The 16468-nt window shown below is 36.7% G+C and overlaps 1 protein-coding gene across 1 annotated transcript; it reads right to left on the reverse strand.

Annotated features, from left to right (window-relative positions):
- Positions 1 to 932: 932 nt before the first annotated feature.
- On the reverse strand, positions 933 to 3834 carry LOC121735296. Its single transcript, XM_042126074.1, has 3 exons — positions 3551 to 3834; positions 2514 to 2723; positions 933 to 1672 (listed from the first exon to the last, which is right to left on the reverse strand). The coding sequence occupies exons 1-3, from the start codon at positions 3588 to 3590 to the stop codon at positions 1467 to 1469; spliced, it is 456 nt and encodes a 151-aa protein (XP_041982008.1). The 5' UTR covers positions 3591 to 3834; the 3' UTR covers positions 933 to 1466.
- Positions 3835 to 16468: the final 12634 nt, after the last annotated feature.

The following is a 16468-nucleotide window of genomic DNA, read 5'->3' on the forward strand; positions in this document are numbered from 1 at the left end:
TATTTATTATTAACATTTAGTGCAAATAACTTGCCATGTTTATGTTCTGAATATTAATTCTACATCTGAAAATGAGAAACAACGAAAACAGTAGATTTTCTGCAAAGATTTTCGTAATTTTTACACAGTATAGTTTTTATTACTAAGCTGCTTTTCATTACTTTTTAAATGTAGTTCTATGTTTATAATTTCATTATATTTTCAATATAGCAGCTTTTTTGTTTAGTTTATTGAGATGAGTTCATTTTAGAGTTAAATTGGGTGTCATTTCAAACTTTCGCGTTGTATTATAATTAAACTTTTTAATCGGGACTTAACGCGACTTATTTACGCAACACGGCCGAAACGTCGAGAAAAAAGTATGTACTCGTAGTAGCATTACTACTTAAATAAGTCGCGTTAAGTCCCGATTAAAAAGTTTAATTAAATTGGGTGTGTTCAATAGCAATATCAAAATAACATTGACAAGACTAAATGCATTTAAAATTCTTATGTTTATTGTACAGTCAGCAGAAAATGGCAATTCCGTGAAAAATATAATAACTATAATATTATCACTGAATATAATAATTAATAAAAAAAGTTAAATAAATCTATGATATTTTAATCAATGTTAATGATTAATGTTCAACCAAACAAGTTGAAGATGCCTAATTTAAATAAATAAATAAAAATTTTGAACATACATAATTTCAAGCCTCACTACTGTTTTATTTTGCTGACTGTACTTACTTTAAATAATATTATGATCTATTAATCTAGTCTTTATCTTGTAATATTATACTAATTATTTTTCTAACGATTAATGTTAAAATTAATATAAGGTTGTGTTTATCTAACAGGGAATGTAAAAAACATGTAACAATTCAAAATTGTATTCCTTTTCTTAATAAAAAAATATTACACATGTATTTGTATTTATATTTTTATACAAAGATAATGACTGGCTTGAACTTGGTCATTGGATAGATATTTTTTAAAGTTAATATGTCTTATGTTACTTGTCTCTTTTACTTGCGCACGATTAACTGTCATGTTTCCACATTATGTCAGCGTACGACTGAGACAGCAATATTTTTTGTTAGGGAGTAAAAGAGACGTTGAATAAGTCGTTACGACTTATTCAAAGTTTCTTCTTCTTTCAAGTGACCCTAAATTATATAATTGTCAGAACTGTTGTAACCCAATTTTTTTGTTGAGTTCTGAATGCAGTCTTGTTCTAAATTTTCTAAAGAATTGAGTGCATTCGTAACTCAGTACGTAATTTTTGTGGGTTAATACACAAATGCTTAACAGCGTCCAGATACGGCAACAAAGTGGGTAAGCTAGTGCTACTCTTGTTTCACAAAAAATATGCCATTCCGCGTCTCCAAACCCAACCTAAGATTTACTTATCATAAGTATAAACTATGACGTACTTAACAACAATGTAAATATTTAACTACATAACAAAGTCCCTAACCTAATCATCTAAATACAAAATACAAAACAGCTACTAATAACACATATGAAACTGTCAGTCTGTCTGTCCCATTACAGTTGTCGCCGTTACAGATGAAGCAACGCGCGTCGCTGTGTCCTCTCGCACGCTCCACTGCCACCAGTCCCACACATACAGACTCCACTTGGACTCTTGGGACGCAGCCTTTGATTGTGTCGACGGTGTTGCCAACTGCAAAATAATTTAAAGGTTAACTTAAGCCTCAGAACGAATAGATTGGTCGGATAAATAGTAGGGTTTTACAGAAAAGTAGAGTAAAGCTTTTATTATTACCGTTTTACCGAGTGAGTAAGCGCGGTTACTTACTAGAGCACTAATAGTAGATTTGAATGAAAAGAAACAGCTGGAGGCAACCTACTAATATTAAAACCAAGTGACACTGAAAGATTATTTTGCAAGTAAGTACATTTAACAATTCCTATGGTGTAGACTGTGGACTGTAGCTGGTAGATATTCAAATTATGAATATCTGCCAGCTTAAAGGTCACAGCACACTTATCAACTCGGAAAGGGATGGTCACCGTATCGCCTTTCGCCTCGCCGTCAACCAGGCGTCAACCTAACGTTTGCACGTAACCAAAGCGTATTAGCGTCTGTACGTCAACTCGGCTACGGCTAGGGGACGCCTCGCTTACGGCTCGCCGACCGCTGCCCCCTTCCGAGGCGAGGCGATTACGTTACGGTTCCGTTTAGTGTGCGTTGCAGTAGGGAGTTTCATACAAACAATATTGAACGGCTCGAGGCGATACGGTGCCGATCCCTTTCCGAGTTGATATGTGTGCTGTGACCTTAAAGCAGCGGCAATCGCTAACCATCATGAGAGCTACTACTCATTTTTTGTCCATTTCGAACAGGTTTCAAAACTACTGAACTGATTTGGATAAAAGTTAAATAATATATAAGTATATTTAGTCCATCTATACCACGGGGCTAGACTTAGCCTAAATTAAAACACGTCAAACTGAGCAACACATTTAGCGATTCATTATTATACTAAAGATTAGGTACTAACAGGACTTATCATCAGGCGTGGCCACCATCTTCAAGCACCTCATCTCGACTGGGATCCTGGAGTCAGTGGCTGGTGGTGGATGACCCAGATTGTGGATCCACTCCGCGCTCACCCACCTGCTGGGGTGACAGTCCACTGGGGATCCAGGGTATACCGTCTCCTGTGGGTGACAGCCGAGACATCGCTGGAAGAAGCAGCTCTCTGATGACACTGTAAGTAAAATTCTGAGTTGATAAGATGTCTTTAGGAATATTATGAATGAGAGTCTGTCTGTATGTTTGTCTATCTGTTACATTTTTATGATACCTCTGAATTAGATAAAATTTTGAGCTTTTTTGGGTCCATGGGATTATGGGACCAAACTTGTGAAAACCAAGTAGAAGAATTTTAAAATTGACTGCCTATTCCAGAATCTCAAAAAAATATTTGCGACTTTTCTGAAATTTCTGAACCCTGTTTCGATTGCTTTCTACTACCATCTATCCCATTTACTTACTATCTAATAAAAAAAGTGAAGCAATGAAATAACTTTACAAAAACTAGGCCTTTACATCCGTTATGGATAGGGTTGCCAGATGTCCAGTATTTAAGCGTACAGTCCGGTAAAAAATAAAAGGTCATACCGGACAGAACAATGTCCGGTATTTTGAGAAAAGTCGGTACTGCACTACTGATACCTAGTTAGCTAGTAACAATTTGGGGTTGTCCGGTATTATTATTTTGTGAGTCACCTGGCAACCCTAGTTATGGATGATTTATACAGTATTTTTCAGAGCGAAGTAACCACTCCTCAAATACTGTAGTGCCTGGGACAAGATTTTTAAATGTCCGTATGGTTGCCCAAGCGCATACGGCATTCTCGCATCATAGTCGCCTAGTCCAGAGGAAAGAACTAGTCAATACGTCTGGTACCAACTATGTGCGGGTTTCCTCACATTACACAAAGACAAAAATTGTGTAAACATTTTCAATACAAAAGAAGATTCATATACATACCTCTAAATTCATATGTATGAATATGAAATACGTCAACTTACCGAACGAAACAAATGTAGCAACACTCAACAATAGCAACATTTTAGCGAACTTCCATAAAATGTTTCTTTACAAACGAGCAGTGGACGCGTCTTTCCGGCCACTGCAGTTATCGCACTAATCTGTGCCACATTCTTTATCTACCACGTTATCAAAGGCAGTAAATTATTTTGATATTGTTAAACAAACGAATTAGAATCGGCATAGAAATTTTCCGCACGAAAATAACGCAAAGCGTCGACTTGTCTGCAAACACTACTAATTCTTGGCAGCTCGCACTGATTCAGTTTACGATTAGATACGTAAAATTTTATGAATCGTTTGCTGGATAGGAAATATGCCAACAAATGTTCACTAGTAAATCGCTCTAATTCGATTGAGTTATAAAATGACGTCACTAAATTGGAGTTGTAATAATTTTGAGTTTAGAATTTGTTTTCGTTTAGCAATGATTTCTTTAATAGCAACTAGTAGATAAGTAATAGAAAAGTTTATTTTACGCAAAGGAGTTGCGCATCACGTACAACCCTACATTTTTCCGGAATATTTAAAGTATCCTATGTCCTTTCCCGGGACTAAAAGTATTCCCATTCGTACCCATGAGACGGGTAACGACTCACATTGTTATTGTATCTGACAATAACAATGTGAGTCGTTACCCGCGACTCCATAAAAGCAAATAAAATTTCTCGGGAACCGTAATAGATACACTTTTTCGAAATAAAAAGTAGTCTATAATAATATAATCCTTCCTTATAGTGTAGACTGTAGACTATAGATGTATCATGTAGGAATGTAAAGTTTCATCAAAATCTTTCATAATGTTTCGGAGTCAGGGCTATAGCTAGAGTGCCGTGGTGTAAGCTTACGTGATCCCGCGGCCCGCCTAGGGCAAGGTATGGGTATGGGCTACGTCCACTACCATCTTTCGGGTGCAGCAGAGACCCACCTACTTGCGGGCAGGACCCTCGCAAGATGCTTAAAAGCATTTTCTCGGCGAAAAACAAAAAAAAGGGCTATAGCTAGAGACAGATTTGAGGTAGGGCAGCATTGGTTACAGTTAGAGTGGAATTCAAAAAATCATAATTGATTGATTTTCTTGGGTTTTGGTATTTTTAAGGTAGGGCTTTATGATTTTAAGGTAGGGCATTGCCCTACAATGCCCCCCCCCCTAGCTACGGCCGTGTTCGGAGTCTATTTGATGCTAACAAACCTTTCTTCTCTATTTCGATGATGATACTTGAACAGGATTAATTTTAATTTTATTTATTAATTTTGATTCTTCATTCACATGATTACAAGAGAAATCACGATTACAAAACGAAACCAAAATTTCGTCTAGACATCAAGTGAAAACACTCGTACGTGAAAATTGACGGCACGATCCATCGATACAATTTTTCTAAATAGGGCTGTGTTGCATATCTAGATGAAAATTGTCAAGGCAAAATGCCTCTTATTCTTTGGAGATAAAGTCGACACGGAAGCGTTAAATTGATGTAAATCTTCACGAAGGCGACACGTTGCCGTGTTGGCATACGTGCCTTTAAAAGCAGGGACGGATCTACCATATGACTTTTTGGGCGTCCAGGGTAACGAAGACGAGGGGCAAGTCAAAGTATAAATTGAAGATAACGTGAAATAACCTCTATAAGAAATTTTTTCAATTTGAACATTATGTGGTTTGCAGACCTGTAAATCCCACGATCAATTAAAGCCATTCAATTAATTTAAGTCTACGTTTTAGTGTTAGTACTTCGAACTGACAGTTAAAATGTTATGGCTCTATCTGCCGCACTCACAGGCAAATTTTAATTACTTAAGAGGGCGACTAACCCCAAAAATCAAACATCGTCCTTTTCTCTTCACACTCACGCCCGTTTTTTCATATGCCAGGTGAAAAAGAACGATGCGGATTCATCGCTAAATTAGTTTTTTCTCAATAACTCGATAAATATACAACATTTTAAAAATCCGCTAGGTCGATCTCTCAATGATAGAATTTTATACAATGTGTTAAAATATTAACTTAGTTCAATGCACGGTTATGGCAATAAATGAAAAATTCGTGAAAATTAGATGTATCATTGTGATTTTTTAAAAGCTTTTATTTAACTTGCTCTGTATGTATGTTCGGTTGAAATCTTGCAACTCAATTTTGAAGCAGATATATATATATCCGATTGAGCTGAAATTTTGCATACACGTTTAGTTTGGATGACAATGCACGATATGGTATGTGACATCACTCTATCCATTTGCCATCTTGCCATCTTGTGACATCACTCTATCCATTTGCCATTTTTCCATCTTTAGCAAATAGTTATTTTCTATGCAGTCCTACAATATGGATATTAAATGAAAGGGCTTTTTGAGAGTTACTCGAAAATTAATGTAATGTCATTCTACATCCAAAATGGCGGCTCAACCAAGATAGGGGAATAGTTATTTTTAATGCACTACTGCAATATGGGTATCAAATGAAAGGACTCATTGAGAGTAACATGAAAACGAATGTAATGTCACTCTACATTAAATATGGCGGCTCATCCATGACACTTGAATAGTTTTTGTTAATGCACTTCTGCAATATGGATATCAAATGAAAGGGCTCGTTGAGAGTAACTCGGAAACGAATGTAATGTCGTGTCGTGTCGTGTCGTGATGTGACGTGTCGTATCGTGTCGTGACGTGTCGTGTCGTGTCGTGTCATGTCGTGTCATATCGTGTCGTGTCGTGTCGTGTCGTGTCGTGTCGTGTCGTGTCGTGTCGTGTCGTGTCGTGTCGTGTCGTGTCGTGTCGTATCGTGTCGTGTCGTGTCGTGTCGTGTCGTGTCGTGTCGTGTCGTGTCGTGTCGTGTCGTGTCGTGTCGTGTAGTGTCGTGTCGTGTCGTGTCGTGTCGTGTCGTGTCGTGTCGTGTCGTGTCGTGTCGTGTCGTGTCGTGTCGTGTCGTGTCGTGTCGTGTCGTGTCGTGTCGTGCCGTGCCGTGTCGTGCCGTGCCGCCGTGTCGTGTCGTGTCGTGTCGTGTCGCGTCAAGTCATGTTTAAATGTCAGGTCAAATCCAGCCGGGTTTTAGAAAATGGTTTTAGTGAAATTTAATTTTTTAGTCACGCAGAAATAAACGGAACTAAACAGAACTCGCTAAAATATTATATAGACACGGGTTTTCACTGATCAAAATCAAGTACCTACGATTTCTTAGACTTAAGTTAATCAGATTTTAACAAATTATAGAAAGAAAACAAACTAAGAAATCTAGCCAGAGAATAACTAAAAAACAAAAAATAAATTTTAAACAAAATACATTTTGAGAAAAAGCTTTTATTTAAACACTCTAAAATGTAGAAAATAAATTTCTCCTTAAAATGTTTAACTCTAGCCAGAGAATAACTAAAAAACAAAAAATAAATTTTAAACAAAATACATTTTGAGAAAAAGCTTTTATTTAAACACTCTAAAATGTAGAAAATAAATTTCTCCTTAAAATGTTTAACTATTAAATTGTAACTTATAACCTCAATATATTATACAATTTGCATGATAATAAAAGCTTGTCGCGCGATTTGATTTGTGAATAAACTAGTACCAATTTAACTAGGAGTAAATTGATATTAAGTATATTATTTTTTTTATAATAAAATAAGATACTGACAGATTGTTAAGTCTCGCGACAAGCTTTTATTATCATGCAAATAATTATATAATATATTGAGGTTATAAGTTACAATTCAATAGTTAAACATTTTAAGGAGAAATTAATTTCTACATAGTGTTTAAAAAAAAGCTTTTTCTCAAAATGTTTTTTTGTTTAAAATTTATTTATATCGTGTTTTTGCTCAGATCGAATTCTCGGAAATATAATGTAGTATCTAATTTTAGAAAATGAAACAATTCGGAGCTTATTTTCAAGTATAAAAATTAATTATAAAATCGACACTTTAGGGTTAGTCGCCCCCTTAACTGTTATTAAATAAGGATTTACATTAGCCCCATACATTATCTGTCAAACTCTTAATTTAATTACAGTTAATACAATATTCGTCTCCGAGTGCAGCGAAGACGGTAAGTAGTATTAGCCCAGGGCCCCCTAAACTCACATTCCGGCCCTGCCTCTAAAAGATATCAGATGAGATGGATGGCAGCCCTAGCTCTGCCCACGTGACTGCGAAATTTATTTAGATCATCCCTAGCACGTGCACGAAAGCTGCGGCTTATTTGCTTATCTCTAATCGCTTGTTTAAAGTATATATTATAGTTTATTTAAAGAAAATTTCGTCACACGTTCGTAATCTACAAAAAATAGAGCCAGCTTTTCTTTGTGTAGGGTAAGCCAGGTGGTAATCTTTGTATATTTTAAAAAACTTTAAATACTTACTTTGCTGTTTTTATTTTATGCCAAAAGCCTGTATGATAAATTATTATAATATTTGATGAACATAAACATTACTTTATCAGGACTACTGATATATTAGAACATTTTGACTCGCCCACAACATTAGATGCGGCATTCAATAAAGAGCTGTCTTAATCATTTAATAGTATTTAAATATCAGTAGCGGCAAACTTATAAAGGTGATTCGATGTATATTCGGGCAGAGCATTAAGAGATCGATAAATCGTCCAAGAGCGACGATAAGACAGTCATCACTACATTAAAATATTTTTTATTATCTTTGACAATTTGTTAATGCCACGAGTAAGCTTCCGGTTGTTTTGAATGGCTGTTTTAGGGTTCCGTGTGATAAGTTCAAGATTTGTAAGGCCAGGACATAGACTGCAGGGGCAATGCTGAGGATTCAGGCAAGATTCTGAGTCTCCTGTTTTTTTAGAACCTCATTTTTTCCCACAGGTTCTTTTAGATAAATATTGTACTAGAATTCGTACAAATTAACTGTTTAAAATAATCCGTGACATACAACACGATCTCAGTGAAAAATATAATATTACTAGCGACCCGCCCCGGCGTCGCACGTGGGTATAAAATATATAGCGACTGAAAAAATTATTAAAATCGATAGCCTTCACGTCGTCTACTTCTTATCTGTGCCAAATAACATAAAAATTGCTCCAGTAGTTCGCGAGATAAGCCCTTTCAAATAATTTCCCCCGTTTTTCCACATTCTCCTATAAGTCTTAGCGTGATAAATTATAGCCTATAGCCTTCCTCAATAAATGGGCTATCTAACACTGAAATAATTTTTCAAATCGCACCAGTAGTTCCTGAGATTAGCGCGTTCAAGTTAGCCCTTTCAAATAATTTTCCCCGTTTTTTCCACATTTTCCTCTATTTCTTCGCTCCTATTAGTCTTAGCGTGATAAAATATAGCCTATAACCTTTCTCGATAAATGGGCTATCTAACACTGAAAGAATCATCAAAATCCGTTGCGTAGTTTTAAAGATTAAAGGGAACAAAGGGATATGAGGGAAAAAAAAAGCGACTTTGTTTTATAATATGTATAAAAATAGTTAAGTAGGTACTTACTACATTTAGTAATTACAACTAAAAATAATAAGTAATTCGCCTTTTTTCACCTGCTACGGGATTCTAGTCATTTATAGAAAAATTACGCTACCGATTTTTTTTTTCAAATAAATACTAATATGTAGATCCGCCTTCTATATAGAACCCACAGAATAATAAGCGTTGCACACATCATGGTGTTTATTTTTTGTTTTATTAGATTAATTATCACTGTTTGATTAAGCTACTGAGCGGGCAGCGGCGTCTTTGACCATCGCAAATTTAATTTTAATTAAGGTCTCCGTAACGGGACTCGCGAATTTCGTTCATAAATTTTATCTAAGTAATTGGACCGAGAAATACGTAGGATTTTTTAATGTTTACTTTAAATGTCAACAGAGCAAATTAAAGAAAGGAACAGACTTTAGTAAGCTTAAGTTTTACTTTTACCAGTTAAAATTTGAATAAACCCTTGATTTTTTTTATTTAAAAACTCTTCATCTTCTTTTTCTTCTTCTTAGCTCGTTAACACTTTACGTAGGGTCGACTGCGTAGACCTACTACGAAATCGTTTTGAGACTCAAACAATCGGATGAGAATGCCGCGTCCTGCTCTTACAACGTAATTTATCGTTTGTTAGAGCAGGACGCGGCATTCTCGTACGATTGTTTGAGTCTCAAAACAGTTTCGTGGAACGGCCCCTGGTACATTTGCGCCAGGTAAAATACAAAAAAAAACTTAAAGTCCACCCGAATGCTTTAGCCTCCGGGTTTACCTCCATGCCTCCGGGGTTGTCAGCTGTAATTAAACAAGCGCCTGAAAAGGAGGGACATCTTTTAAATGAAAAAAAAAAATGTAAACCATGATTAATGCTATCTACTATCTATCTACCATGCGTAGTACAACTCACATACGTGGGAGAGCCATACTTCCGTACGAATGGGCCGGCTCGACCGGAGAAATACCACGTTCTCACAGAAAACCGGCGTGAAACAGCCCTTGCGCTGTTTCGCCGAGTGAGTGAGTTTACCGGAGGCCCAATCCTCTACCCTTTTCCCTTCCCTACCCTCCCCTATTCCCTTCCCTTCCCATCCCTACCCTCCCATATTACCCTGTTCCCTCTTAAAAGGCCGGCAACGCACCTGCAGTTCTTCTGATGCTGCGAGTGTCCATGGGCGACGGAAGTTGTTTTTCATCAGGTGACCCGTTCGCTCGTTTGCCCCCTTATTTCATGACAAAAATATATTGATTATAAATAATATTGATATATAAATAACATGGATTTCTTTAAACATTCTCTCTCGACATAACTCGCACTTTCCAACTATCATCTCAATTTAGATTCTCTTGATGCTCTCAAAGATGCTCTTGGAATTTTCGCGAATGCCGAAATGTTTGACTTGACACAGTGACTCGATGTTATACTTTAAATCACACGTCCTAATCTTAGTTACCACCTGTTGTTACTAACTGTACCGTTACAGACTAAAGTAAGTCCTTTATTACTCAGATGCATAGGCGTGGTTACCCTATCTGCCGTATCAATTATACGGAGTCCCTGGGCCACGGGCCCCCCCCATTTTATAAATTTTTGTTTTGTGAGAAATCTTGCTTTACTAATGGCCTTTAAACAAATTATTATACGGGGCCCCGACAAGGCATGCTACGCGTCGGCTTAGATGGGTAAAATAGTTACATCCTAAGAACAGGTTATTGTAAATAATAATATTATGCTATATTTGAACAAATCATAATTATTATGTATTGTACAACGCAGCCAAGAATAATTTTACAGAAAGATTGGAGACTAATTGGACAACGATAGTAAAAGCTCTGCAGAGGACACACCATGAGGATTGAGGCATAAACCTTTAGGTGTACGCAGTAGGTGTCTGTTTAAAAATCTGAGAGTACCTATTATATCCAAATTTGAATTATTGAACTTATTGTAATCCTAGACCAGGGGTTCCCAAAATGTGCGCCGCGGCGCCCTGGTGCGCCGTGGAAAATTAAATTATACTTATGGCCTGTTTCACCGCTTCCTGATAAGGTGCCCGATAGGGATATTTGACAGATTTTCCATACTCCGTCTGTCAAATTAAGTGGTGGATAGCCTTATCAGGAAGCGGTGAAACAGGCCCTTAATATTATTTATGTAAATCAGGTAGATGATTAAATATTTGTTTATTACTATTTACCAGCTTAACCAAATATCTTTTTCTTATAGATGATGACGCCGTGACAAAATATTATACGTGTAACTGCACCGCACGCTGAAAAAGATTGGGGAACCCCTGTCCTAGACTACTTTAAATAAGACGATTGGACGATTTCCAGAGCCGCAAGATAATAATCTGCCTTCTCTCAATCGATGTTTTTAATTGAGCCCAATATTGTAACGAAACACTCGAAAATCTAGAATTTCGTTGCATAACATTCGTGGATCGTGTGAATGGGAGTTTTTACGGTAGTTTAGGAGTCTCATGTCTCGTTTCCATGTGTCAGAGCGATTGTGATCACGGCAATAAATATAATCCGTTCGCGTGACTGACTGAAAATCTCGAATCAAGGAAATCGGACTGATCTACGCCACTTCCAATTGCGTAATATATTCAGAATGTGAGTGGGTTGTTGTCCGACTGAGCCAAAAGGGTTATGTTTTTATTTTTTAGGTCTAGTATCATGTTGAATTTGTGCTTGAGTTTGAGCTTGAGAGAGTCGCTAGATTCGTCTTAGTCATGAGAGTGATACTGGGCATATTTTGAGAGTCAGATTGGGTTATTTTATTGTTTTTACCCGACTGCCAGGAGGGTTATTTACCCGACTGCCAGGAGGGTTATGTTTTTAGCGCGTATCTTGTATGTATGTTTGTAATATTCTTTATTACCTCGTATCTTCAGAACCGCTAAGCGGATTTCCACATTTGAGGTATCATTAAATTTGTCTTAATAGCTCAAGACGTGTTCTTAGATAGGTGACATTAAAAAAAACAAAATGGCGGATTTTAGATGAAATGATGTGAGGTAAAAAAAATAAAAATTCTACCAAGCATTTTGTAGTCCACTTTCTTCTTCTACATTTTTCTATGTAGCCTTCTATTTATCTTGGCATGAAACTCGTAAGCAAGAGTCGTATCAATTAAAACATGGATTAGACGCCTCCAGCAGAATTAGGTCTTGTTTCGGTCTTTTTAGTTAATTTTTTTTTGCAGTCGGGTTTTTTGATTTTTGAATTAATTTAATTATTAATACTAAGCAAAGATCATTATGTTCTGCTAACAGCTAAATGATCCTGAAATGATGAGGTACTTTATTATACTTGTGCGTTTGCGCATACAACATTTCAAGGCGCAATTTTGTAAAATTATAGTTCGCAATGACCTGCTGAATTATCTCGAGAGTGAGATAATATCTCGTTGGCGTATGCTAGGCAGGCTGGTTAAAAACGGTATAGATGAATTAAATTGACATGTAAGTACCATTGTGATTTTCAATTGTTATGCGCCAGCCGGCTGCCGCTTGGGGATTGGTGGGTTAAACTGGCAACCCAATATCTGTTCTGAAAATTATAACCTAATTTAAAAAATGACATCTACCTACACCTGTAATAATTTTAGCCCGGTCGCGTACTTTGTTAAAGACATGATAATTTGTGAAAACAGTGAAAATAGTACAAGATAGTGTTTTATTAATGTTGAACAGTGTTAATATTTTACTATAGCGGTACAATTCCGTAACTTTATTGAACAAGTGTCAATTATAAAATCATTGGGCGCCGATATGTGGTAATAAGTAATCTATATAAGGGCAAATACCATACACATAAGTCAGTTAAACCACATACACATAAAACGCGATGGGTACTAAATTGGCTAAAAATCGAAGGCGCGAAAATTGTTGAACCGTTTAAAGTGTCGTTAAAGGCAGTCCGGGAGAAATATTGTAATCACCAGCCTTTGGGCTTGTACACGAAACTGCGTTGTCGCTGCTTAAACGGTATTTATTCTATAATATCTAGAAATAATCGGCCAAGTGCGAGTTGGACTCACAAATGGAGGGTTCCGTACCATTGTAGAGCAAAAATAGCCAAAAAATTGTGTTTCTTGTATGGGAGCCCCCCTTAATTATTTAGTTTAGGTATTTTAATTTTACTATCAATTATTATTAAAGTATTAATACTTACTTGAAATGTTCACAAAATTAGTATTTTGTGAACATTTCAAGTGCCTATCTGTTGCCATTATCGATATAGAGTAAGAAATAGCAAAAAATCACGTTTGTTATATGAAGCTCCCTTAAATATTTATTTTATTTTGTTTTTAGTATTTGTTGTTATAGCGGCAACACGTATACACAAATTGTGGAAATTTCAGAAGCCTGCCTTTCAGAAACCTATAGCGGTTCTCGAGATGTATTTCAAGAACCGCTATAGGTAGGCCTGGAGACAGACGGACAGATAGACATCGAAGTCTTAGTAATAGGGTCCCGTTTTTACCCTTTGGGTACGGAACCAATACACGTTTATAGATGAGCCTATCTTCACACTCCCTAACCTTCCAAATTAAAGTAAGTATTCGCGTACATCCGCCCGTTAACCAATCACAGCACGGGCGCATAAAAAAATGTCCGCCTGAAGCGTCTCGCGTGTGTTCGTCTCTGAAGATTGAAGAATAATTAAAAACTATAAATCTAATAAGCTTGCTAGAGGGTTATTGACTAAATTGTGCTCAATATCTATTTGTGAACATTTTGTGCGAAAGTGTACGTTAGCGTTTTAGGATTCTGTACTCAATGAAAACTTGGTTGACTACAGAACCCTAAAACGGAACCCTAACCATCTGATTTTTTGTATGTTGATTGGTTAATAGTTATATAATTTATTCCAAGTACTCCCACTACTGCTGTCAGCGCCAATATGGCGACATGATGGCGCTTTCAAACGTCATTTTTACGTCAAATTTAGTTCCTATCCCTAATAATGGGGGAGCTGATTCCGCTTCAAATAGGCACAAAAATAGCTGTCATTTCAAAGGGTATCATCAGTCCAGCGTACTTGTATAATGGAGGTCAGTGCCATTAGATCTTCTTTTATCCTATATTTAATATGCAAATCTTATTACTTAAAAAAGATAATCTAGTGACCCAGTTACAGGCATATATAATTATTATGATGATCTATATGGAGTTAAAGTTACTACGATTTTTCAAACATAATCTTTTATGTTCTAAGTTGCGTTGTATCTCGCCGAATCGCAATTTCGTGTGCAAGCCTTTCAAGGCTATTTATGGGATGTGAAGGCCCCATTATTTTCCTTCATTACTGAGAAAGGGTGTTTTACAAATACGGTCTTACAAGTCTGAAATTAATTTTACATAGTAAATAAGATTTTCTCGAAAATCTCTCGATCTATGTAAATTTGTCGGCTCGCTCTTCTGAACATAGCTCGTTCGGGGTATACGAACATTTTATATTTTAATACCCACTTTTACCACATCTCTTTAAAAATTTCATAGATTTTCTACCAATCTTCTTTGATGTCAAGCTATTAAATTCGCTGTAGGTCAAATTAGTCCAGGGCTTATCAAACTTATTAGTAGTGCAATGCCCTTGGGGCTTAGCCATTTTTACCACCGCCTTTTGAAACAAAAATGAAATCAAAAAATCCACAGCCGAACATTAATATACCATACCTATATTAATGACCTACCTAGAAGGTTTACCCTGTGATAAAGATATGAGATCTCATGTAGAGCCAAGCTGTATCTACACGGCCTAACTCTATTGACCTCAACTTAAACAAATTCTACATACCAGTAAATATGTATGGCTTCGCCGTTTCGCTACCATCGCAGAGGTGATGCGAATATTTCGTTTCAGATCTGAAGTTAGTAATGAAACAGCCGAGCCCTACATATTTACTGATATGTAGAATTTGTTTAAGTTACTGTCAGTAGAGTTAGGCCGTGTAAATTCAGAAGCTTGGCTCTACTTGAGATCTCATATCTTTTTCGCAGGGTAAACCTTACGTGGTCGTCGAGGCAACATTTTACAAGAAATGTTTTTGGTGGGATTTCAGTTCTTTTTGTAAGTTGGTTCTTGTAATTACTTATTAAAAATTTTTTTTTAGTTACAGTCTACAGTCCAGTGTACTGTGTCCTCTTATGTGTAACTCTTATGTTATCTAATTCATAAAATTGGTGAAATTCCCATATAAATCTCCACCTCCTCCATTTAAGGGGATGGGGGGCGAAAGTTATAAGTCTATGAATTTTTTTGTTAAATGTATACTAAACTTAGATTACATACCAAATTTCAGCTTTCTAGCACTTTAGGAAGTAGCCAAACATTTTGATGATCATGAGTGTGTCAGTGAGTCAGTGAGTCAGTGACGAAATCGGTGTAATTTAGATATCAATAAAATCTAAAGTATTAAAGCTATTCAATTGAGAGTTTGTATGTTTAATTAATTCTATATTGACATCATATCCTGGGAATATGAAACACTTCGGGAAAAGGTAGGTAGTGCCCTTGCGCTTCGCTTGGCTCGTCGCAGCGAGTGCACTGCCGTGCACCCAGATTGAAATTGAAACATACAACCCCTCCTCTTTGGAAGTTGCATAAAAAATTCTTAAATTAATGCAAGAAATGCACTTGCTATTCTGATCAATGATTAGCTTATGAAATGACTCTAGTTTGGTAATTGCTGCTCGTTTTTCTTTTTACCCTGTTCATGTTTTATATCTTTAACACGCGTCTCGGTGAGGAGCGCCACAGCCAACATTATTTAGGGTTCAAAAATAACGTTCTTCAAAATTTGCGATTTAACACCTCCGTTATGCGGCAGCCGGCTGCCGCTTGGGGGTTGATGGGTTAGAAGTGAAAAACTTTCACGGTCTTTACGACAACTTTGCACTATTTTGCCGGAGGCCGTGAGTTTCAAAGTAGTTTAACTTCACGCGGGCCACTGACAAAATCCCGGCTGGCTGCAGGTTGAGTATAGCTGCCTAGGACCATCTCGTATTATAGTTTGGGAAGCCCTGTTCTATACAGAAGATTGTAAATGAATTTGTCGAGCAGATAATTTGAATTGGAGTTTTATGTAACCGCGATAAGATCGTTTCGTCTGCCGCCGGCGATTTAAATTGCGTTGCCATGACTACGCGCTTCAGGAATGAAAGGCTTGAATTATTTTTGTGTTAATTAAAGTCTGTATGGATGCAGTTTCTTTGCGATCGTGAGAAAAGCCCTCCCAGGGCTTCAGGGTCGGATTAATCTTAAAAAGTTGTCATGTAGAACGGATTAATATTATAGTAGTTTCCGGCTTAATCTTATAAGTTATAACAGTTGCTCTGCAGCACGGATTATTTTGGTGGTCCTTGCACTTTAGACAGTCCTGCTCTTCAACGTTAGATTTATATTTTGTACATTTCTGCTATGCTAATATAATTAAGGACTTAT

This window comes from Aricia agestis, chromosome 17 (genome assembly GCF_905147365.1).
Source record: "Aricia agestis chromosome 17, ilAriAges1.1, whole genome shotgun sequence".
Taxonomy (NCBI): Eukaryota; Metazoa; Arthropoda; class Insecta; order Lepidoptera; family Lycaenidae; genus Aricia; species Aricia agestis.

Excerpts from the sequence above, each read along its gene's own strand:
- LOC121735296 (XM_042126074.1), bottom strand. The coding sequence starts at position 3,590 with ATGTTGCTATTGTTGAGTGTTGCTACATTTGTTTCGTTCG. Across the intron at positions 2,724-3,550 it reads TGCTACATTTGTTTCGTTCG|TGTCATCAGAGAGCTGCTTC; the intron begins GTAAGTTGACGT and ends TTTTACTTACAG. Across the intron at positions 1,673-2,513 it reads CACGCCTGATGATAAGTCCT|TTGGCAACACCGTCGACACA; the intron begins GTTAGTACCTAA and ends ATTATTTTGCAG.